The sequence below is a fragment of the Eurosta solidaginis genome, chromosome 5 (genome assembly GCF_040869045.1).
Source record: "Eurosta solidaginis isolate ZX-2024a chromosome 5, ASM4086904v1, whole genome shotgun sequence".
NCBI classification, from domain to species: domain Eukaryota; kingdom Metazoa; phylum Arthropoda; class Insecta; order Diptera; family Tephritidae; genus Eurosta; species Eurosta solidaginis.
In genome coordinates this window covers 148,158,653-148,185,509 of record NC_090323.1, presented here as the reverse complement: position 1 = coordinate 148,185,509, position 26,857 = coordinate 148,158,653, and the positions used below count along the sequence as shown (strand labels likewise).

The 26,857-nt window shown below is 35.7% G+C and overlaps 1 protein-coding gene across 3 annotated transcripts in view; it reads left to right on the top strand.

Moving 5' to 3' along the window:
* The window catches only part of LOC137253779 (adenosine deaminase 2-like), an 89,253-nt gene extending 64,436 nt beyond the window's left edge, over positions 1–24,817 (top strand). For 2 of the 3 annotated variants that reach the window (XM_067791225.1, XM_067791226.1), the window contains 3 exons: positions 16,667–17,618; positions 18,616–18,798; positions 18,873–24,817. In XM_067791225.1, coding sequence (XP_067647326.1) covers positions 16,791–17,618; positions 18,616–18,798; positions 18,873–19,535 — 1,674 coding nt within the window. In that variant the 5' untranslated portion in view covers positions 16,667–16,790 and the 3' untranslated portion in view covers positions 19,536–24,817. The remainder of the gene's footprint in view (positions 1–16,666; positions 17,619–18,615; positions 18,799–18,872) is intronic. The other variant, XM_067791227.1, reaches the window with a different exon arrangement.
* Positions 24,818–26,857: the final 2,040 nt, after the last annotated feature.

Sequence of the window (26,857 nt, the reverse complement as noted above, 5' to 3'; positions counted from 1 at the left end):
TAAATGTACTTTTGGCGTAACAAATGTTGACTTTTTAGGACATAATATTTCTGAAACGGGAATTAGACCCTCGGAGGAAAAAGTTTTAGCCATTCGAAATTTTGATCGTCCAAAATCTATTAAGCAGGCACAAAAATTTATTGGTATGGTTAATTATTACCATCGATATATACCAAAATTAGCAGAGTTTACGACAGTTATCTGATTTAATTAATAGAACAAATAAGAAGCGAGACAAGATTTTAATTTGGGATGATACATCTAATAAAGCTTTCGAATGCATTAAAGAAAAGTTTGCATCTGCGATATTGTTAAATCATTTTAACAAAGATGCAAAACTTTCTTTAAATGTATATGCATCCAATACAGCAATAGGTGGTGTCATACATCAAACGTTTAATAATAAATCAGAACCACTTGCATTCTTTTCAAAGAAATTGTCTCCATCCGAAATTAAATATAGTGCATTTGATAGGGAACTGTTAGCTATTTATTTGAACATTAAACATTTTCGTTACCTTCTAGAAGGACGTCAATTTACAGTGTTCACAGATCACAAGCCTCTAGTATTTGCTTTAAATTCAAAAACAGAACGCAGTCCAAGACAAACTAGACATATGGAATTCATTGCACAGTTTACGAATGACATTAGGTATATGAAAGGACAGGAAAATGTTGTGTCTGATACATTATCTCGTGCGTTTGAAGTAGAAGCGATTAATAATTCGGACATTAATTTAAAAATTTTACAAAGTGAACAACAACAAGATAGTGAATTAGGCAAACTTACCTCAGAGCAAACATTTTTAAATTTGAAACTAATAAAAATTCCTGTTCTTAACTTTAATATATGGTGCGAATGTCAGGAGAAAATCCTAGACCATTCATTCCAAACAATTTAAGAAAAATAATATTTGATATGCTACATGGGATTTCACATCCTGGTAGTAGAGCTACACGTCGTTTGATAGTTAGGAAATATTTTTGGCCAAAAATGAATAAAGACATCAATACTTGGTCCAAAGAATGTATAAGTTGTCAAAAATCGAAAGTACATCGTCATACAAAATCTCCAGTTGTGAAAATTCCAATTCCAAAAGCTAGATTTGAACACATTCACTTAGATATTGTCGGACCCTTGCCTGTTTCAAAGGGATATCGTTGCATATTAACTATAATTGATAGATTTACACGTTGGCTAGAGGCATTCGCGCTAAGAGATATTTCTGCAGTTACGGTTGTAAATAAATTTTTTAAGGAATATATTTCACGTTTTGGGGTTCCATTGGAAATAACAACGGATCAGGGATCTCAGTTTACTTCCAACTTGTTTTCAGAATTAATGAAATTTCTTGGAAGTCTTCAAATAACGACTTCTTCCTATCATCCCCAAGCTAATAGAATGATAGAACGTTTCCATAGACAGCTTAAATCTTCAATAATGGCTAGGAATGGGTCCAGAGATTGGTATGAAGAGTTACCAATAGTGCTTATGGGTTTGCGATCGATTTTTAAGGAAGATATTTCGGCAACACCAGCTGAAATGGTTTATGGCCAAAATTTAATATTACCTGGTGAATTATTTGTTTCAACTACAGAGAATATAACATCAGCGGATGTTTTAAGTAGTTTGCTTGAACATTTTAAAAATTTTAAATCAAATTTGGAACATCATCAAAATTCTAGCGGTATTTTTGTTCCAAAAGATTTAAAAGATTGTCATTTTGTTTTTGTACGTGTAATAAACAAACATTTCTTGCAGCATCCGTATAAGGGTCCTTATAGAGTTATTGAAAAAGATATTAAAAACTTTAAAATTGAGATAAATAATGAAATTGAATCTATTCCTATTGATCGTTTAAAACCAGCAATGATTGATAAAATACAGATACCTAACACAAAAACAAAAAAGAAAGTTGCTTTTAATTTATTTAACGTTAAATCTCCGGAAGGGGGAGTATTGTAGGGTTATATTTATATTCAACTTTAAAGTAACCTACTTTAAATAAATTGAATTTTTGGTTCTTGTTAAATTTTTATATTTCAATTTTGTTTCAAAAATTTTCATTCTGATATAAAATTTTAAAAACGAATTATTAGCGTACATTTAGGAGTCATTATAATAAAGATATTTTATAAAATAAATTAGTGCGTGTAAAATAAATAGTGGTATAATTAACAACTACCACAACATATAGCTAAATCAGTTGCGAGGAATTCTGGACACACACAGAATACATAGAATTAGTGTATAGGGTGAAACAAAAACACATATTTCAGTTACATCTGAGTATAATGCGTATTGAAATTTAGTAGTATACATTTTATGCGCAGCAACTTCAGAGGTGTATTTAAAGTTTGACGCTTAGCAGTCCATATAAAGTATAAGCGTATAGACGTTTACGTGTTACGTTACGTTGCAGAGATCTGCAATGAGTAGTTGTAAACTGAATGCGACATAGGCAAAGTCACAATAAAATATGTTTGACACAATTTTATATGTGCCCTCTGTCAAAAATGCTTCATCTAACTTAGTCACATTTTATTTCGATTATGAATATGCTCCAATATATTCGGATCATGATATAAAAAATCGTGTACTCATACTCAGTCAGGGTTATTCAAACGCAGCGATTCGTATCAGTAATTTGGTTGAGAGTCTTTTTTCATCCTGACACCGCGTTAGCGTTAAACGCGAAAGATCTGACAACCGAAGATGCTGATATCCGAAGTGAAGCTACTTTTGACAAACACATACGAAAATCTGTATATTCATATGTATATATTTAACGTTTTGTTGTTGCAAGAACACGTGAACATGTGTATGCACATATATACAAATTCATTTGAATGAGTTTAACAACGCATAGGGTGCATTCCAAAAGCAACACTGCTGGCGAAGTTGATTAGTGATAACTTCTTGGAACGCAGAGTTGGAACTTTACGGCAAATTAGTGAGCATAAAAATTTTCCGCTCCATTCACTCAACGTTTTTATCGATGGGTTGTTGACAGTTGGCTCAACGTATCGTTTCAAAAGCACAATTTCTTTCACTCAGCTGATAACTGATTAGCTGAGCTAGCAGTTGCTCTTTGAAATTCACCCTTCGAAGCAAACTTTTGCTTCGTATTTCAATTAAAATTTCATACGAAAACAAACCAAACACGAGAATAGTTCGCGAGAGACCGTTGTAGCTTGTATCCATATGCATCATATCTTATTCTTACACAATAATTTTTGTATGTAAACGAATAGATCAGACTAGCTGCGTTTGGTTGTTTTATACGTACTCATACTCAAATTGCTGCGGATATATTAGAATATCAAAAAAGTTACCTGATGCCGATCTCTGCCACAGAGAAAATTTGTTGGTTATGAATGTGGATTTTTTCTGATTTATTATTAGTATTTATGACATAGATTAGATTGATACGAATCTTTTGTTTACGCTCTCATATTTTCGCTCTCACGAGGGATTTATCTTCTAGTTGTTGCTGGCAACAATCACAGATAAATCCCTCGCGCCAGCTGAAGCGGGTGCCAGAACAAAAAATGTGCCAGCCAAAACGAAAAACGTGCCAAAAATTTTGGTAAACTTTAGTTTGACCTACAACTGTAGAATAGCTTTCAAAAATTATGGGAAAAAGGATAAAAATACTTGTTTTAGTGTAAGTATTATTAGTTCGAAAGCGGAGGGTAAATATTATTTCCCATTCAAAAGTTATAACTAAAAAACGGTTTTGTAAATATGAACTCCCGATGCAACCAGTCTATTTTGATCACAGAACCTGGAAAGCCAGACATGTAGGATAAGCCCTATCCATTAAATAATGTTAACTATTATATCATAGGTCCGATTTACTGAAATTTCAAAAGAATATATGGTTTTCACTGCGAGTTAAATGCGTTACAATATTTGACTAATTAATTTAATCGAAATGTTAGTTTTACTTCGATTTGTTTATATTTAACTCTAACTAGTCGTATTATTGTAAAATAATCTTAAGGAAATAAATATTTTACGACTATCACTTTATTAAATGACTGAAACTATAATCGCCGAAATGTATGTCAAAAATCCCCATTTTCAGATCTATTCATTTTTGTTTGGAGTGGCATCATTGATAAATGTTATAAAAAATGTGCATTTTGACAGCGCTCTCTCGAAACAAAGAGTTGCAAATCCATTCATCTATGATTTATGACCCAATGCCAAGGTGAGCACGTGCCGAGGGCTGAATGATAGGAGGGTGTATAAAAATTTCATATCGCTAACGTTACGCCTCAGGGTACCAGGCCGAACCCTGTTGTACTGAAGCCCTTAACCCTTTACAATAGATCGTTTTTGTCCTATTCTCGTGGGAACAAAATGAACAATAAAATTAAAGAAAAAAACTTTTTAAAATTAACTAAAAAGTAAAAAAATAAAATTAAATAAAAAAAATAAATAAAATAATAAGCTTTTATTATTGGTTAATAAAATTAACTAAAAAGTAAACAATAAATTGGCTCTAAAGAAATATAACACTTTATAAGTTCATTGTAACCTTTAACGATAATTAGGCTTTTTCGTCTGCGACAAAAAAATTCTATATTGTACATAATTATATATTTTTAACATTAAAACTTTACACCTAAATTATTAAATCTTACAGTTTATATCACAGTCCTAATTGTTCTAATAAAAAACGAGTTAAATTTTGATGGTATAATTAAGAACATTTAGGATCTCCTTTTCTTGCTATCGCAATGTAACACGCTTTTATTAGAACAATTAGGACTGTGATATAAACTGTAAGATTTAATAATTTAGGTGTAAAGTTTTAATGTTAAAAATATATAATTATGCACAATATAGAATTTTTTTGTCGAAGACGAAAAAGCCCAATTATCGTAAAGGTTACAATGAACTTATAAAGTGTTATATTTCTTTAGAGCCAATTTATTGTTTACTTTTTAGTTAATTTTATTAACCAATAATAAAAGCTTATTTTTAAAAAAGTTTTTTTTTTTTAATTTTTTGTTATTTTTATTTCACTCGGAAAATAATAGTTTTTTAAAAGTTATTTAGCTTTTACCTTCCGTTGGAAACAAAAAACTCAAAAAGAACTTTTATTTTCTGAATGAAAAAAATAGCCAATAATAAATTTTGGTTCAAAAAAAAAAATTACTTAAAAGTTGTTGTCAATTCCCGAGCGAAATGAAAAACTGAAAAAATAAACAAACATTTCCACGCAAAATAACACAACTCAAAATATAACCGAAATAAAAACGTCAAAAATTTATTTTTTTTCCTGACAAAATAAAAAATTTAAAAAGAATAAAAATTTTCCGGGCGAAATATGAGCGCGAAAATAACTTAATTTTTCCTAGCAAAATAAAATACTCAAAATTGATCAAAATTTTCCAAGCGAAATAAAAAACTCAACAAAATAACTTTCCTACCGAACGAAACAAAACTCCATAAAATAACTAAACCCTTCCAAACAAAATAAAAAAATAACGGAAATTTTCCGAGAAAAACAAAAGAGCACAAAATTATAAAAATTTACCAAACAAAACAAAATACTTAAAAATGGCAAAAATTTTTCGAGCAAAATAAAAAATTCAAAACTAAAACTTTCCCGGGCAAAACAAAACACTAAAAAAATAACAAATATTTTTAAAGCGAAAGTCAAAACTCAAAAAACAACCATTACGGAGCAAAATAAAAAAACTCAAAAATAACTTACTTTCAGACCGGAATAAAATACTCGAAGAATATTTAAAAGTTTCCGAGCAAGAAAAAGACGATAACAATTTTCGGAGCATAATAAGAAACTTAAAAAATAACAAAAAACTAAAAAAATTACCAAACTTTTAAAATAAATTAACTTAAGAATAAGTAAAATAAAAAACTTAAGAATAACGACAATTTTTCGAGCGAGAAATAAGACTCGTTAAAGTTAGAGTTTTAGAAAAAAAAAGCTCAAAAATAACTAAAATTTTCCGAGCGAAATAAAAGATTCAAAAGTTTACTTTTTTTCGGACCAAAATGAAAAATTAAAAAAGGAACTAAAAACTACGAACAAATTAAAAAATAAAAGATTTGAGCAAAATAAAAATAATCAAAAATAACTACATCCTAGCAAAATAAAAAAATTATGTTTGCTCTCGAATAAAAAAAAAATATCGAAACAGATATCGATAGTTTGTGTAGAAAGGAACCCTTTAAGTATACTTTGTTTGGTTGAAATTTTAACCCATAACAGTTAGTTGCACTCCCTGCTTTTTAGTCAACAAAATGGATCAAAAACGACTGATTAAAGTAATATTTGTCCAAAAATTGACTTCCAGATGCTATGTAGGTAGAACTCAAGTTAAATGCGCTTACTTCATTCTTTCCTTTCTCTCACACCCTAGTCCCACTTCGGCGACTACTTAGCTGGCTTCGATTTAGTTGGCTACGAAGGTGAGGGTCGTCCATTGCGCGACTACGCTCGCGACTTGCTTTCCGTGGAAGATTAGCTTAACTTCTATTTTCATGCTGGCGAAACAAATTCGTATGGCACAAGTGTTGATGAAAATCTTATTGATGCTGTTCTAATCGGCGCGAAACGTATTGGTCATGGATTGGCGTTACTTAAGCACCCGGAAGTGATGCGTTTGGCGCGCGCACAAAATATTGCTTTAGAGATTAATCCAATATCAAATCAAGTCTTACAATATGTTGGTGATATACGCACACATCCAGCTGCCATGCTTCTTGCTGTCAATTATCCAATTGTCATAGCTTCGGATGATCCTTCGTTTTGGAAGGCTACTCCTTTGACGCATGATTTTTATTTGACATTCATGACGATTGCTTCACAAATAGCTGATTTGGGAATGCTTAAACAATTGGCTTGGAATTAAATTGCTTATGGAGCGTTTGATCGGAGTCAAAGAGAGGATGCGTTTAGCAAATGGAATAAGAGGTGGGACAAATGGATAGCGGATACTGTGGGAGCTCTTTGAATCGTTGATGTTAAGACGAAGATGCAAAAGTATAAATTGTTGTGTAAAATTTGACTTAAAAAAATTGCAAGTTTCGTTGAAAAGTAATAAACAAATTTCTTGTTTTCGTAAAAGCTGTTCACTTTTATTCACGATTTTAAAGGGCCTGATATGTTGCTGTACATTTACATCTCGCAGCGAAGATCAGCTTTGCTTGGGGAAGATAGGGCGCCACGTACCGATAGTATACTCTCATCCTATAAGTGAGAAACATACTTCTTACGATGGTCGACGCATACGTACCTTAATAAATGCTTAAGCCTATCGTTGGTACAGAGGGGAGCGCGTCAGTGTTAAGATAGGTTTGAGTGGGAAGCTAGTCGTACACGCAGACGGTGTCGACACACACGAGATCTCCTAGTTAACGTGGCTTAACCACCTTTTGAAATTACACTGTTATTAGCTTTGAAGCATAAATATATCACAAATATTTTTTGTGCTAGTGACAGGGTATGTATCTACTGCGGTGGTGAGCTGGCTTTTCGAGCCAGAGACTATAACATTATGTTTAGTTGTTCAGTGTTGGGAGTGAGCCATGTATTGTGTGGTTGACATATTGTTTTAATGATTTTGGTGTCCGGGCATCGTAACATATAGGAAAATTAAATGGCTGATGCGGTAGAACATCTTATGTCGACGCCTGTACTGGCGAAGGTGGTCATGGCACCCGTAGGGATCTTCAAGGGTCGTCTTTACAGCTCTGGCTTAGCGAGCATAGGAATAAGTGGAGGTGTTTGCAGGTCTATGTAGTTTGTAAGAGCATTTGGTACACAAATAAAAACGATCTTCTCCCATTCCTAAAATAGATCGTAGGAATATACATATTCATATTGGCTGTAGTGTTAACTGGGGACTGAGCAATTGGGGTTCATTCCGCAAAAAAGGGATGGGCACACAATACCTCATATCGCAACTGCAATTTTTATGGGCAAGGAAACGATGGAGCACATACTGTGCGACTGTCCAACGCAATGTCGAATCAGAATCAAGCTTTTGTGGAAAAAAATTTTTCGGGAGCATCCCAGAGCTCAAGGATGGTACAGGATGGTGCACTACAATTACGACCGGAAAAATAAAGTCCGCGGTTCCCTTATTTTAAGAATATAACGCTCCGGATTTTTGAACGAAGTACGCCCAGTACCCCTTTTTACATATTTATATTCTTTATACATATTTTTTAGGCCCACATTGAAATAAAATGAAGTGAAAAAATACAAAGTAAAAAAAAAATAATAAATAAAAACAAGTAAGGAAGGCTTAGTTCGGGTGTAACATCAGCTGAGATCTTTGAAGACAAAATAAGGGAAAACCACCCTGTAGGAAAATGAACCTAGGGTAACCCTGGAATGTGTTTGTATGACATGGGTATCAAATGAAAGGTGTTAATGACTATTTAAAACGTATCGGGCCTTAGTTCTATAGATGGACGACTTTTAGAGATATCGCAATAAGGGTGGACCAGAGGTGACTCTAGAATGTGTTTGTACGATATGGGTATCAAATTAAAGGTATTAATGAGGGCTTTAAAAGGGAATGTGCCTTAGTTGTATATGTGAAGGCGTTTTCGAGATATCGACCAAAATGTGGACCAGGGTGACCCAGAATATCATCTGTCGGGTACCGCTAATTTATTTATATACGTAATACCACGAGCAGTATTCCTGCCAAGATTCCAAGGGCTTTTGATTTCGCCCTGCAGAACTTTTTCATTTTCTTCTACTTAATATGGTAGGTGTCACAACCATTTTCCAAAGTTTATTCTAAAGTTATATTTTGCGTCAATAACCAATCCAAATACCATGTTTCATCCCTTTTTTCATATTTGGTATAGAATTGTGGCATTTTTTTTTCATTTTTCATAATTTTCGATATCGAAAAAGTGGGCGTGGTCATAGCCGGATTTCGGCCATTTCTTATACCAAGATGAAGTGAGTTCAGATAAGTACGTGAACTAAGTTTTGTAAAGATACATCGAATTTTGCTAAAGTTATCGTGTTAACGGCCGAGCGGAAGAACAGACGGTCGGCTGTGTATAAAAACTAGGCGTGGCTTCAACAGATTTCGCCAACTTTGGCCGAAAACAGTTATCGTCATAGAATCTATGCCCCTACCAAAAAAGGATTGGTAAATTTTCTTCGACTTATGGCATAAAAAGTATTCTAGACAAATTAAATAAAAAAGGGCGGAGCCACTCCCATTTTGAAATGTTCTTTTATTTTTGTATTTTGTTGCACCATATCATTACTGGAGTTGAATGTTGATATAAAGATATTAAATTTTTTGTTAAAATTTGACTTAAAATTTATTTTTCTAAAAGGTGGGCGTGTTCGTCATCTGATTTTGCTAATTTTTATTTGACACACATATAGTAATAAGAGTACCGTTCGTGCCAAATTTTATTATGATATATTCAACGACTGCCAAATTACAGCTTGCAAAACTTTTAAATTGCCTTCTTTTAAAAGTGGGCGGTGCCACGCCCGTTGTCCAAAATTTTACTATTTTTTTATCCTGCGTCATAAGGTCAATCCACCTACCAAGTTTCATCGCTTTATCCGTCTCTGGTAATGAATTATCGTACTTTTTCGGTTTTTCGAAATTTTCGATATCGAAAAAGTGGGCGTGGCTGTACTCCGATTTCGTTCATTTTAAACAGCAATCTGAGATGAGTGCCCAGGAGCCTACATACCAAATTTTATCAAGATATCTCAAAATTTACTCAAGTTATCGTGTTAACGGACATACGGACGGACGGACGAACGGACATGACTAAATTAATTTCTTTTTTCGCTCAGATCATTTTGATATATATAAGTCTATATCTATCTCGATTAGTTTATGCCGTGAAGGATTGCCGTTCTGCGAACAAAACTAATATACTCTCTGAGCTCTGCTCAGATGAGTATAAAAAAAATTAAAATAAAATAAAACTAGTAAGAACGGGACTGTCTTCGGCTGTGCCGAAGACTTCATACCTTTCATGAATGGGGCTGAACTATAATCTTATCCCATTCGTAATCTCCAAATAATGCGCTGTATAAGATAAGAAATATATAGTGAACAGATGTACATACCTAAACGATTTTAAGATAAATATAAACAAGTAAGGAAGGCTAAGTTCGGGTGTAACCGAACATTACATACTCAGTTGAGAGCTATGGAGACAAAATAAGGAAAATCACCATGTAGGAAAATGAACCTAGGGTAACCCTGGAATGTGGTTGTATAACATGTGTATCAAATGGAAGGTATTAAAGAGTATTTTAAGAGAGAGTAGGCCATAGTTCTATGGACGGACGCCATTTAGGGATATCGCCATAAAGGTGGACCAGGGCTGACTCTAGAATTTGTTTGTACGATATGGGTATCAAATGAAAGGTGTTACTGAGCATTTTAAGAGGGAGTGGGCCTTAGGTCTATCGGTGGACGCCTTTTCGAGATATCGCCATTAAGGTGGACCAGGGGTGACTCTAGAATGTGTTTGTACGATATGGGTATCAAATGAATGGTGGTAATGAGTATTTTAAAAGGGAATGGGCTTTAGTTCTATAGGTGAAAGCCTTTTCGAGAAATCGCCATAAAGGTGTACCAGGGGTGACTCTAGAATATGTTTGTACGATATGGGTATTAAATGAAAGCTGTTAATGAGTATTTTGAAAAGGAGTGATCCTTAGTTCCATAGGTGGACGCCGTTTCGAGATATCGCCATAAACGTGGACCAGGGGTGTCTCTAGAATGTGTTTGTACGATATGGGAATCAAATGAAAGGTGTTACTGAGCATTTTAAGAGAGAGTGGGCATTAGGTCTATAGGTGGACGCCTTTTCGAGATATCGCCATTAGGGTGGGCCAGAGGTGACTCTAAAATGTTTGTACGATATGGGTATCAAACGAAAAGTGTTACTGAGCATTTTAAGAGGGAGTGGGCATTAGGTCTATAGGTGGACGCCTTTTCGCAATGTCGCCATCAGGGTGGGCCAGGGGTGACTCTAGAATGTGTTTGTATGATATGGGTAACAAATGAAAGATGGTAATGAGTATTTTAAAAGGGAGTAATCCTTAGTTCTATAGGTGGACGCCTTTTCGAGATATCGCCATAAAGGTGGACCAAGGGTGACTCTAGAATGTTTGTACGATATGGGTATCAAACGAAAGGTGTTACTGAGAATTTTAAGAGGCAGTGGGCATGAGGTCTATAGGTGTACGCCTTTTCGAGATATCGTCATTAGGGTGGGCCAGGGGTGACTCTAGAACGTGTTTGTACGATATGGGTATCAAACGAAAGGTGTTACTGAGCATTTTAAGAGGGAGTGGGCATTAGGTCTATAGGTGGACGCCTTTTCGAGATATCGCCATTAGGGTGGGCCAGGGGTGACTCTAGAATGTTTGTATGATATGGGTATCAAACGAAAGGTGTTACTGAGCATTTTAAGAGGGAGTGGGCATTAGGTCTATAGGTGGACGCCTTTTCGAGATATCGCCATTAGGGTGGGCCAGGGGTGACTCTAGAATGTGTTTGTACGATATGGGTATCAAATGAAAGGTGGTAATGAGTATTTTAAAAGGGAGTAATCCTTAGTTCTATAGGTGGACGCCTTTTCGAGATATCGCCATAAAGGTGGACCAAGGGTGACTCTAGAATGTTTGTACGATATGGTTATCAAACGAAAGGTGTTACTGAGCATTTTAAGAGGGAGTGGGCATTAGGTCTATAGGTGGACGCTTTTTCGAGATATCGCCGTTAGGGTGGGCCAGGGTGACTCTAGAATGTGTTTGTACGATATGGGTATCAAATGAAAGGTGGTAATGAGTATTTTAAAAGGGAGTAATTCTTAGTTCTATAGGTGGACGCCTTTTCAAGATATCGCCATACAGGTGGACCAAGGGTGACTCTAGAATGTTTGTACGATATGGGTATCAAACAAAAAGTGTTACTGAGCATTTTAAGAAGGAGTGGGCATTAGGTCTATAGGTGGACGCATTTTTGACATATCGCCATTAGGGTGGGCCAGGGGTGACTCTAGAATGTTTGTACGATATGGGTATCAAACGAAAGGTGTTACTGAGCATTTTAAGAGGGAGTGGACATTAGGTCTATAGGTGGACGCCTTTTCGAGATATCGCCATTAGGGTGGGCCAGGGTGACTCTAGAATGTTTATACGATAAGGTTATCAAACGAAAGGAGTTACTGAGCATTTTAAGAGGTAGTGGGCATTAGGTCTATAGGTGGACGCCTTTTCGAGATATCGTCATTAGGGTGGGCCAGGGGTGACTCTAGAATGTGTTTGTACGATATGGGTATCAAACGAAAGGTGTTACTGAGCATTTTAAGATGGAGTGGGCGTTAGGTCTATAGGTGGACGCTTTTTCGACATATCGCCATTAGGGTGGGCCAGGGGTGACTCTAGAATGTTTGTACGATATGGGTATCAAACGAAAGGTGTTACTGAGCATTTTAAGAGGGAGTGGACATTAGGTCTATCGGTGGACGCCTTTTCGAGATATCGCCATTAAGGTGGACCAGGGGTGACTCTAGAATGTGTTTGTACGAAATAGGTATCAAATGAATGGTGGTAATGAGTATTTTAAAAGGGAATGGGCTTTAGTTCTATAGATGAAAGCCTTTTCGAGAAATCGCCATAAAGGTGTACCAGGGGTGACTCTAGAATATGTTTGTACGATATGGGTATCAAATGAAAGCTGTTAATGAGTATTTTGAAAAGGAGTGATCCTTAGTTCCATAGGTGGACGCCGTTTCGAGATTTCGCCATAAAGGTGGACCAGGGGTGTCTCTAGAATGTGTTTGTACGATATGGGAATCAAATGAAAGGTGTTACTGAGCATTTTAAGAGGGAGTGGGCATTAGGTCTATAGGTGGACGCCTTTTCGAGATATCGGCATTAGGGTGGGCCAGGGGTGACTCTAAAATGTTTGTACGATATGGGTATCAAACGAAAAGTGTTACTGAGCATTTTAAGAGGGAGTGGGCATTAGGTCTATAGGTGGACGCCTTTTCGAAATGTCGCCATTAGGGTGGGCCAGGGGTGATTCTAGAATGTGTTTGTATGATATGGGTATCAAATGAAAGATGGTAATGAGTATTTTAAAAGGGAGAAATCCTTAGTTCTATAGGTGGACGCCTTTTCGAGATATCGCCATAAAGGTGAACCAAGAATGTTTGACTCTAGAATGTTTGTACGATATGGGTATCAAACGAAAGGTGTTACTAAGCATTTTAAGAGGGAGTGGGCATGAGGTCTATAGGTGGACGCCTTTTCGAGATATCGTCATTAGGGTGGGCCAGGGGTGACTCTAGAATGTGTTTGTACGATATGGGTATCAAACGAAAGGTGTTACTGAGCATTTTAAGAGGGAGTGGGCATTAGGTCTATAGGTGGACGCCTTTTCGAGATATCGCCATTAGGGTAGGCCAGGGGTGACTCTAGAATGTTTGTACGATATGGGTATCAAACGAAAGGTGTTACTGAGCATTTTAAGAGGGAGTGGGCATTAGGTCTATAGGTGGACGCCTTTTCGAGATATCGCCATTAGGGTGGGCCAGGGGCGACTCTAGAATGATACGATATGGATATCAAATTAAAGGTATTAATGAGGGTTTTAAAAGCGGTGGCCCTTAGATGTATATGTGAAGGCGTTCTCGCGATATCGACCAAAATGTGGACCAGGTGATCCAGAAAATCATCTGTCGGGTACTGCTAATTTATTTATATATGCAATACCACTAACAGTATTCCTGCCAAGATTCCAAGGGCTGTTGATTTCGCCTTGTAGAACTTTTTCATTTTCTTCTACTTAATATGGTAGGTGTCACACCCATTTTACAAAGTTTTTTCCAAAGTTATATTTTGCGTCAATAAACCAATCCAGTTACCATGTTTCATCCCTTTTTTCGTATTTGGTATAGAATTATGGCATTTTTTTCATTTTTCGTAATTTTCGATATCGATAAAGTGGGCGTGGTTATGATCGGATTTCGGCCATTTTTTATACCAACATAAAGTGAGTTCAGATAAGTACGTGGGCTAAGTTTAGTAAAGATATATCGGTTTTTGCTGAAGTTATTGTGTTAACGGCCGAGCGGAAGGACAGACGGTGGTCTGTGTATAAAAACTGGGCGTGGCTTTCACCGATTTCTCCCATTTTCACAGAGAACAGTTACCGTCATAGAATCTATGCCCCTACCAAATTTGAGAAGGATTGGTAAATTTTTGTTCGACTTATGGCATTAAAAGTATTCTAGACAAACTAAATGAAAATGGGCGGAGCCACGCCCATTTTGAAAGTTTCTTTTATTTTTGTATTTTGTTGCATCATATCATTACTGGAGTTGAATTTTGACTTAATTTACTTATATACAGTAAAGATATTAAATTTTTTGTTAAAATTTGAATTAAAATAAAATTTTTTTTAAAAAGTGGGCGTGTTCTTCATCCAATTTTGCTAATTTTTATTTAGCACATATACAGTAATAGTAGTAACGTTCCTGCCAAATTTCATCATGATAACGTCAACGACTGCCAAATTATAGCTTGCAAAACTTTTTAATTACCTTCTTGTAAAAGTGGGCGGTGCCACGCCCGTTGTCCAAATCTTACTAATTTTCTATTCTGCGTCATAACGTCAACCCATCTACCAAGTTTCATCGCTTTAACCGCCTTTGGCAATGAATTATCGCATTTTTTCGGTTTTTCGAAATTTTCGAGATCGAAAAAGTGGGCGTGGTTATAGTCCGATATCGTTCATTTTAAATAGCAATCTGAGATGAGTGCCCAGGAATCTACAAAATGAATTTCATCAAGATACCTCAAAATTTACTCAAGTTATCGTGTTAACGGGCAGACGGACGGACGGACGGACGGACATGGCTCAATCAAATTTTTTTTCGATACTGATGATTTTCATATATGGAAGTCTATATCTATCTCGATTCCTTTATACCTGTACAACCAACCGTTATCCAATCAAAGTTAATATACTCTGTGAGCTCTGCTCAACTGAGTATAAAAATGGCAAAAACCCCCTTATATGAAGGATCGGTTGTATGGGATATATATTATATATAGCTCCGATCGGAATGATTTTTACAGGAAATCTTCTATGATATATTAAAATATATATCACCGAGTTTCACGTCTATACTTTCGAAATTAAGGGAGAAATGGCCAAAAATCGATCAAAGTGATTTTTTCAGGATATCTTCTATGATATAGTAGAATATATATCACCGAGTTTCACGTTTATAAATTCTAAATTGCGGCAGGAATGACCAAAATCGTCTTATTTGAACGATCGGTTGTATGGGAGATATATGTTATAGTAGTCCGATCCTACCGGATCCGAAAATGTCTAATATAATACAAAAATACATCCTTGTACCAAATTTCATTGAGGTATCTCAAAATTTGAGGGACTAGTTTGCGTTCAAACAGACAGACGGACGGACATGGCTATATCAACTCAGTTCGTCGCCCTGATCAATTCGGTATACTTAATGGTGAGTCTATCTTCTATATTTCTCAACGTTACAAATATCGGACCGAAGTTAATATACCATTTCATGTTCATGAAAGGTATAATGAAAGATGTGCACACAGAAAAGAAAAGAAAGTACATTGGACTTGCTCAGGAAATGAAGTATTTATGGCAATGATAAAGTAAACATAAAGCCAATAATCATTTCGTCAGCAGGTATGGTACCCAAACCCTTATAAGGACCCTGGAAAAACTACCATTAGAAGATAAGCTTCTAGTTATTCAAAAGGCAGTATATCTATCAAAAAAATGTATTGTTCCTTCGTTTTTAGACAGTGATATGTAATTTAGAGATTATTATTAATATACCTTTATATGTCTTGTTGTATACAACCGTATAATGTATAGCCCAAAGTGGAGCTTAGGGCGAAAAAATTAAATTGAATTCAATAAAAAAAAAATTTAATAAAAAAAATATAATAAAATAAAATCAAATTTGAAATTAGAAAAGAAAATAAAAAAATTTCAATATGTAAAATCATGGTTCAATTATATGGTTGGCTCATCTCATCAGCTGATCTTATTTATTTCATTGCATGGTCGATGAGATTGTCAAAAGGAGATGGCAAACTCAAAATGAAACCAACACATTGGCAACATTTTCTTACACATACAAAAACTGCCAAGTTTTATGTTTCCATTCCATACCAGTCGCACCAACACCAATACACAGATTATGACAATTTGAACAGACATAATTTGTTCCTTTACAGATGAGCCAACCATATAATTGAACCATGTGTAAAATAAAAAAATGAAATAGTATAAAATAAAATAAAACAAATATATTCAAATAAAATCAAATGAATAAATTGTAAGAAATTAAAAAAAAGATATAACACCTGCTTGGATTAGGAAATAAAGCCTGCGGTTATCATTTCCCTACTTGACTAAATATGAGTTGAAATTAAGATTTAAATTTTATGAAAACTAGATTTTCTGATTTAAGCGATTATTGCTGAAAAGCACTATATTATAACTACACGAGTAATATTACTTGAAAGAGTTTCAATACCCTATAAGCTATAATCAAATTGAATCTCAATTTATGAGCAAAAATTTATTTATGTACTTACAGTTTAATATTGCCAACAAATAAATCAATGTGAGAGCTTCCGTATTGATTCAGTTACCAGTGGTGGAGGTGATCGCACGCGTTACTTCACATTCACAAAGTTTTCCATACGACAACTAGCGTCAATATGTTCCATTGTGTGCGTTTCTCATTCACCATTTATCTCTTAATAACCATAGCATCAGCGCACACACACAAGCGGAGTCAATTGGCCGCATCCCAACTTGCCGCATACGTACGCGAAATCGATAGCAACTACACGCATACAGCACGCCCCACACCCGACGCTTACGATGCCAAACGTAGTACATTCTTCCTCTATGAGAAGTCTAAAGGACTGGGTGCTGAACTTGAATTGAACTCACGAGAATTGCTTGCCAATCAAATTATTATGGCCGCAAAAACTTACGAATATGAAGAGGGTATTACAACACCACATCTCTTCAAGCCATCACAGCATTTTTTCAAAGTCTTGGATGACATCGCGAAGACGCCGTTATTTGCTTATCTACAAGCCATGCCGAAGGGAGCCGTTTTACATTCGCATGACATAGCTTTGGCTAGGACAGAATTTTTAATTGAATTAACTTATCGTGATAATTTGTGGGCTTGTGAGCGTAGCGGTGGCTTGGAGGCTGTAGGAATGTATTTCTCGAGAACACAGCCAAAGTACGAAATTCCTCATATGCAGTGTTCATGGACTTTGGTGGCAGAGATGCGTGATCGTCATGGTGCTACGGCAGTTGATGACTATTTGCGTGCACGTTTTTCGATGTATCCCAAAGACAAATTTTCGGATAATAATGCAGCTTGGAATGAATTTATGTCTATTTTCATATTGCTTGAAGGACTTATCACGTATGCACCAGTGTGGGCTGACTATTATTATGAAGCTTTGAAAGAGTTTCGTGCTGATAATGTGCAATATGTAGAATTTCGCAGCACATTACCAACGGTAAGTAGGTTGAGTAAGAAAGGGCGAGGTTTGATAATAAGTTAAGTAGTTGAGTGGGCCTACGTAAAATTTGATAATTGGATGTTCAGACGGCTGAAAGGTTTTAAATGATATGTAGTGGCTATATTTTTTTGAAAAAAAGGAGCGAGCCCCACGCCTCTTGTTAACGGTAAATGTATCAAAGATTCCAAAAACTTATTAATTTAGGAAAAGTGAAGGAGCCTTCACCTCCCCATATGCATTCGGGAAATAATATTTCGGGTCCGTTTCGGGATTGGTTGAAGAATCATGTCAGAACTATTTCTGAACCAATTCGTGATATTTTCGGTAGCGTTTTCTGTACCATTTCGAAACTGTTTCAGGATAATTTCGGATTATTTTCTGTAACATTTCAGGACTGCCTCCCGATCGCCTTTGCATGTATTTTGGGATAAATGTAGAAATATTTCAGAAAAACTTCCGATTTGTTTTGAGAAATACTTGGCCTATTTCGATATAATTTCCGTATTGTTAACGTTATCATAATCTGTTGTTGTTGTTGTCGTAGCGTAAGGTTACTCCCCGAAGGCTTTGGGGAATGTTATCGATGTGACGGTCCTTTGCCGGATACAGATCCGGTACGCTCCGGTAACACAGCACCATTAAGGTGCTGGCCCGACCATCTCGGGAACGATTTATATGGCCACATTAAAACTTCGGGCCATTCCTCCCTCCCCACCTCCGCCGCCAGAGCCTCGTCTGTTAGTGAAACAGAATTCGCCGCTCGAAGGTGAGTTTGACAATTGGGTTGGAGAAGCTATATATTGCGCCTCCTCTTGAATCCCGTTATCATAATCTCGTTGCTGTTACTGGTACTGTTACTGTTACCCTTACTATTACTGTTACCGTTACTGATACTGTTACACTTACTGTTGCTTTTATTGTTACTGTTACTTATATACGAATTTTCATTTGTTTTGAATTTTTGCTTATATTATTATTTCATATTAATTTGCAGTTATACGATATGGACGGTAATAAGTACACTACAATGCATACCGTACGCGTATATAATGAGACCTTGACTAAATTTATGAAAGACTATCCAGACTTTATTGGCTCAAAATTGATCTATGCCCCCTTAAGAGATTGTGATGAGTCCACAGTCCCCGAATACATCAAGATTTGCACTGAAATAAAGGTAAGATTTGTTTTGCACTAAATTATTATTAATAAAAATAATGTTTGTATTACTAAAAATAATACTCCTTTCAGGCCAAATACCCCACTTTCCTAGCCGGTTTTGATTTGGTTGGTCAAGAGGAGCTCGGTCGTCCGCTTAAGAAATTCATACCACAACTTTTAAAAATGCCCGATGATATTGACTTCTATTTTCATGCTGGTGAAACAGATTGGTATGGTTCCACAGTAGACGAAAATCTTATTGATGCTGTGCTACTTGGCACTAAGCGTATTGGACATGGTTTTGCGCTCACTAAACACCCCCTCGTTTTGCAAACTGTGAAGGAGCGTAACATACCCATTGAAGTTAATCCTATATCAAATCAGATATTACAATTGGTAGCCGATTTTCGTAATCATCCATGTTCGCATTTTTTTGCTGATAATTATACGGTGGTAATCTCATCGGATGATCCATCCTTTTGGCGTGCTACACCACTCACACACGATTTCTATATAGCGTTTTTAGGTATCGCTTCTGCTCATGCCGATTTACGTTTGCTTAAGAAACTCGCCATCAATTCGTTGCAGTATAGCTCATTGAGCAGGGAACTGAAACAATTGGCATTGGAAAAGTGGCAATTGCTATGGGATGAATTCATTGAGAAAGTTATTGGCGGTAATATTGCGGGTGGTGGAAGTGGTGGTGTTGTTGGCGGTGGCGCTGGTTTTGCGCACCCGAATCGGCTCGATTGACTAGCACGGGTGGTGGCGGCGCTTTTGCTGCTGTATGGTATGCTAATGCGATGATTAGACTGTGTTTGAGTTGAAAATATGGGCACAGTTATGATAAATATTTCCGCTTGCTTTTTTAATGAATACCACCACAACTTTTTTCAGACATACTTTAGATGTTGATGTGAGGGAAATAAAGTTAAGTTGAAATTTTAAAAAATTTCCTTAAATTCTTAACATGCTTTTAGTTTAAGATTATCTTCAATAATCTTGCAAATTATCAAAATCCGTTTACCGGCAGATATAGGTCCTATATAGTTGCTTATTCAGACATCACATTTCCGGGGTATAGCTAATACATCTAAGCAGTTAACGATATAAAATATTTACTATGGGAATACTGTGGAACAGTTTGAGAGTAATTCTCCGAAACCGGGGCAAATATGCTATGGAGGAGAGACCTAAACCCATATAGTTCAAACAACAAACTGAGTTCTTTCGTCAAATGTTTTTGCAATGGTAATTTTAAGTTTGCAATATTCTCCTTAGGTGGCTTTTAGTAAAAATGAAAAGGGGTAAAATACATTGCGAAACAAAGACGTAATTAAGGGAGAATTCGCACAGAGAATTCGCCGAAGAATTTCACTAAAGGTGCTTTCGCAAGAAATCTTTCTATAAAGAACGTAAAAAGGGAACGTAAACAAAAAGAAAAATTGCTCTTTGACGACGATTGAACAGTTATAGGAAAGTAATATGATCTTAACCACGGTTACAATCACTATTTCTAATAAACGCAATCACAAGCCCAATTATAACCTATATACTATACTGGATAAATGTCGCAGTAAACTTTTTGGTAAAAAAAAAAAAAAAAATAAATGTAAGGCGCGATAACCTCCGAAGAGATCTAAGGCCGAGCTTCTCTTCCAATTTGCGTCGTGCTCTTCTTGATTTTCCCTACAAATTGGCTGGACGGGACCTACATGTTTTATGCCGACTCCGAACGGCATCTGCAAGGCAGATGAGTTTTCACTGAGAGCTTTTCATGGCAGAAATACACCCGGAGCGCTTGCCAAACACTGCCGAGGGGCGAACCCGCTTAGAAAAATTTTCTTCTAATTTAAAAACTTTATTTCTAAAATTTTGATGTTGCTTTTTCCGGGGTGCGAACCCAGGGCATACGGTGTGGTAGGCGGAGCACGCTACCATCACTCCACGGTGGCCGCCGTAACCGGCTACTTAAACGCCCGCAACTGCAACTAACTGCGATATAGTGCTACTAAGTTACACTATCATCACACACCAAAGCTGTGACAAATTGACAAAGCTGTGGTTTTATGATTGGGTTTGTGATTGCTGTTATTGGTTAATTGCCAACGAGAGACAGATGGCGTAATACTGTTTTCACACAGAAACTTAATGATCTCATTTCACCTACTAATGAAATCGTAAATTTTTTGCTTTCACACAGAAGTAACTTCTCGATTAGTATGAAGGATGAGACAGACAATCATTGCGGAACGATACAAGGTGGGAGTATGGTGACATACCTACAAAGAAAAAAATTCCATGTACTTGTAAATTCGATGGGCAAATGTCAAAATCGTACTGCGCCGGTAGTTGATGTATCAAATCAAATAAAAAAGGTTATAATCAGCTGTTCGATGCGGCCACCTTGTATCGTTCCGCCATGGAGACAATGACTTTTGCTTTGACAAATGATATTTTTAAGCACTGAACACACCAAAAACTATGAAGCGGAAACGGGAGCGGAACGCTGCCAACAGAGTTGCATTGTCATTTTGACTTCATTAGGCATTCGATTAGCTACTAATGAAATAATAATAGCTTCGAATTTTGTAGGGAAGATTGAGCTCAATAAGCGTCTTAATGTAGAAAATTGCCTTTATTATTCAATAAGCCGTCTGTGTGAAAATAGTATAAAAGTATACCAATGGTTTTTTCGAAGATGTCACTGCGGTTTACTGTGAAATTACAGTCGCTGTGATAAAACTCAGATACCAAACACACTGCACGTTAGGCCATTTTGTTTTTTTTTAATTTATCATTTATCTCAATAACTAGAGTAAAATAGCATAATGGGGACAGTCTTTGAATTAAAAAGGACCATATAAAGCATAAACTAAATTTCAATACCTTTGCCCAAAAAGAAGTTCAAAATCCGAACGCAGCGGGATTAATGAAGAGAGATTGTTAAATGATTTGATACGGCGCTTATGTTTGGCTAAATTTTTGTGTACTAAAGCTTATTCAAAAAAATCAAAAAACAAAAGTTTGAGTTTAACTTAAATTTTATACCTCAAACACCAGATTGATGGTGGGTTTGATATTTGGCTTAAATTTAGAGAATTGAAAAATTTTTTTAGATTTTCTTTTTTGTTTTACGAACTATTAAGATCTAGACTAAACTAAATATATGAAATGAAAACACAAATTGTTTTCATATTTCTCACTTTTTATTATTGTCCATATTTCGACTTCATTCTGCAGTCATCTTCAGATACTATTGAATGCACCTTGTCGAATATTCTTTCTTTTTATTAAGAGAAATCAAATATTTTTATTTTATTTTACTTTATTTAAACTAAGACTCATACAATCATAGATAGGGCTGTGCGATTTATTGCTTACTAAACATTTTGATTAACAGCATTTTTAATTACACAGTTAATCGAATATTTCTATTTATTGATTAATTACAAATGAAAATTTCTGGACTAGTCCGTTTTTCGATTGATCAAAAACGAATGAATCACAAATGAAAATTTCTGGCTAATCCGTTTTTCGATTAATCAAAAAGCGAATGAATTTAGTAATCGCTTTTAGAGTAATCACATCATAACAGCCAATAATTCGTAGATTTATGTAATGTTAGTAGGAATATAATATACTGGTTAATTTTTACGTAATAGTAAATATATATTTGAGACACATTCCTTTTTGACTCAAAACAATCAAATGTATGCACGTGGCTGTATCTAAGTAAACAAATTTGTATGCAATTGAATAATCCCATATCAAAATGCAATGAGTCTGCTTCGAACCCTTAGAGGGTTTCGATGTATTCATATTTCACATTTAAAAATCTGCACGATAATTCATAAGAAATGTTAGGATACTTTTCACTTCAAATAAAAATAGGGAATTGCACATATTCTAGGTATTTATTAGGTCAAAATAACTGACAACCGGAACTGCCTTAAACAAACCCGCTGGTCATTTGTTGCCAAAGGCGTTTCAAATATGTCACACAACTAACTTGTATGGTCAAAACCTCAAACCAAATATTGGCCATGTCTTTGTTTACATGTATATACATCTACATTTGCAACTAAAAAAATGAAAGTTCAAGTGCATATGTATATACATGTAAAAAAAAACATAGGTTTATTATTATAAATAATGTAAAATTTTCTAATAATTGTTCGATTATGTATACGTATCTATTCCGTTTTTCAAATGCACTCTCCTTTTATCAGAGAAATATGTCTAACAAACAATTTAAGTTAATTAACAATACTGGCTGTTATATGTATGATATTTTAATGTTACTATGTAAGGTCATTTTAGCTATTATAATTTTCGAGAAGAAAAGATGTTGGGTTTAATAATACGACAATATTTTACATGCAATGATGGGCAAAAGTCGACATACAGCCCCTACTTTCGTTGTTTAGAAAAGACAAACACATCGCGGAAAAATGTGAACATGCAATTTTGCTTTACACTTGTTCTAATCGTTTTACCTCAAAAAATTGGTCCTTGAATATAAAACAACTAGGTTGTGACGAAAAAAATCATAATCAGCCTTGACAAAAGTGTACATACAGCACCAGTTACCTAGCTTACATTCCAATATGCTGTGCTGTACTAACCGTAACTTCTTTGTTGATTTGCTTATATTGAGTTGAGCTGTAGCGGTGTCTTGAGTTGGTAGAATTACATTTATTGGGGGTAATTGGGATCGCTTTATATACATATCTCTATTAGAAGATATTTAAAAACCATCGGTGTATACATTGGAGCTCGGTGTAGGCTGGATCTTACAGAAGGATGAGGATCCAAAACACATGACACATATTATTATGAATTGGCTGCTTTGCTATGCTCCAAGCCAATTAAATACACCCCTAAAGCTCTGATTAAATTTTTGAACGAAAATTAGGAAACAGCAGGTTTCTAGTGCCGTTGTTCTGAAAGAAAGCGTCATGGAAGCTTAGAACAGTATAACACCTGCAGAGTTTACAAATTTAGTAGTCTCAATGGCACGACAGTTTCAAGCTAACGGTGCGCCCACAAAATACTAAAAAAAAAACAATATTATTTAGTGTTATGTGTAGCTGTTTATACTAAACAGGTTATTTATGTACTGTATGTAGACGTTTGTTAACGTTGTTTTTACGTTTTATTCGCATAACTTCGTTATTTTATGTTAAGGTTTAGATTTTTTGGGTTTATTATGATTAGAAAAAGGTTTCAAATAAAACTCTTTTAACACATTTTTCAGACAAATTCTTAGTCTTTCAATCCAGCGGAAGTAGTGGGTGTATGTAGACTTTTGTCCGTCACTGTATAGTATTAACATTAAGTTTTAAAGAAGAATGATTGATAGCGCAACTCACTCAAGCTCGTATCTGCCTCGTTATCATTTAAAACTTGCAAATGAAGCATATTTCCATAAAAGTTTGCCAGGCTTACATGGTTTACGAGATCTTCCGAGGTATATGCGGGCTTTCATGGGTTGTCCTAATAGTTTTTTGATTATTTAAATTTAAACTATAGGTTTACACAGTAAAATATATCTGTGGTAATTCCATTTCAAAAGGAATATCGATTTTGATGGATAACAACATTTTTATCCCCAAATTAATTGACGAAATCAATATATAAGTATACATACATATGTCATATTATAGACACACATTCAATAATAAAAATATTTTTAGTTATTTTAAGTTTTTAAAAAAGGTGTATAACTTGAAAACAACAACACTGTTTTTATTTTATAAATTAAAGAAAATGTATGTTAGTAAAATAATGACTACTTTGAGTATGCTCCCTGTTTGGATAAACTAGCTCATTCTAACTAAACTATTATTAACCTAATTATAATGTCAATCTGAAGCAGTTTGGTCTTACTATAATCACCACATTAATGTGTATACATTTTTTGTAAAGTAAATTGAAAGCATTTTACTTACATCCAGAAACTTAAAAAAAAACTATATTTTTTTATAACTACTTATATATACGACTATACAAACAAATAAAATAAAATTATAATTCGCTTATTTATAAAAAAATTTTGTAAAACAATTCTTCATTATTAGGTTAAGCCATGTTGTTGTTGTTGTATCGATAAATACACTCATCGGACGTTTTGGGGTGTGTAATCGATTTTAGTGGCCGGGTATAATTGCGCCACGTTCAGGTAAAAAGCACCACTAAGCTACAAGACCGACCATCTCGGGAACAATTTAGTATGATCACATTTAACATTCTAGGCCATTTCCTTGTTCCGTGAGGAGCTCAGGGTCATCAGAACCTCGGCTGATGAATAAACAGAGTTCGCCACGGGTAGGTAAGGTTGACAAAGTTGAAAACTCTGTTGGAAAGGCTATCAATTTCGCTCGAGACCCATTGAATCATTTGGGTGTTTTAGTCACCTTTTACGATAGGCATACTAGCTGCGTGTATATTCTAATCCGCCCTAATCCGCTCGAAATAGCTGCATTGTTTTATTATAAAGCAACAATTACACGCAAACATATTCATACCACCTAAAAATATGGGTACCGATGCGCTTATGTAACATTTTTTATTGTATCTTTAGTGGAATGTGAAACCTATGTACTTGGATTACACTTATTTAGCACATCGTCCATTCAAATGGTAACTTGATTCGTAGTTTTGATGTTATCAATACATAAAAGAAAAAACTAATACCTGGCGCGATTTACCTCCGATGAGATGTAGGCCCAGCTTCTCTCTCAATTTGGGTCGTGCTCCTTGTAGTGTTTCCTACAAATTGTTGAGACGCGACCTACATGTTTTATGCCTATTCCGAACGGCATCTGTGAAGCTTTTCATGGCATAAATATACACTCGGAGTATTTGCCAAATCACTGCCGAAGGGCGATCCCGCTTAGAAAAACTTTTGTCTGCTGAATTGAAAAAACTTTTTTTTTTTTTAATTTTGGATGTTGCTGTGGGCGGGAGTTGCACACAGGACACTCGGTGTGGTAGGCGGAGAACGATATCAGCACACCACGGCGGCCGTCATCAATAAAGAGTCGGGATTAAATGTGCAAATATTTTGTAATGTCCTGCGATTACAGGTACATTTTTTAGGTTTCGTGGAAAGAAAAAATATTTTATGAACCAGCTGGAAGCTTTAAGGCCAATTGCGTTTGCGCAGCGCTTTCAAGGGCTACATATTATCCACTAGAACCTATCCTTCACATTTCACATCATTTTCTGTTCCTGGGATCGCGTTCATGTGCACTACATAAGATATTTAGCTACTTTTATGCTAAAAAGCAAAGAACTAAATTTATTGTTTGATGCGAAGTATGTGTCTCACATATCCGCTGAGAGTTTCCTGCTGCCCTGGGATAACTCGGAACAATTCCTCTGCATTCGACCATAGTGAGAGTGCTACGGTACTTCCTGTATTTCATTGCGACTATCCAAATCTTCACCGCCTTTAAGAACATAGAATCTGAAGAAGATGTGAGCAGCTTTAAAAAAATGCAGGGCACAACATAATTCCGGGGAAATTTACAAAGAGCTTCACCTCCACTTTGCTTCTAGCTGCTGTTTTATTTATCCGACAAATTAGTGGAACGGTACCAACTCCGAACGTCACTCCCTAGCAGAAGAATGGCAGAAATACCGTCGGGGTGATTGCCAAACTACTTCTAAGGCGTGAAGCCGCTTAAAGTCCTTTTTTCTATCTGAAAAAAAAACCTTTTTACTGAAGATTTCGATGTTGCGCTTCACTGGTCTTGAACCCAGTAGACGAGGATCACACCTCTACACCACCGATGGCACGTAATTTTTGCCGCTTATCGACTCACATTCTCCATAGTTGCACGTCCATTTCATTGGCTTCTTGAATATATTTCGTTGTGCTCGGTCTTTCTCTCTATTCGCTCTCAACAGTCGTCACAGTGATAATGCGTTTCCACATATGTATTTGTGAAGATCACGATCCCCGTTTTTGCTTTTACCAGCTGAAGACCATGATCGGGAATCCATCTCTATATTTTGCAGTAAGCTGTGACAGCAGTGAGAAAGGCGTTTCCTGACAAATCTAGTGC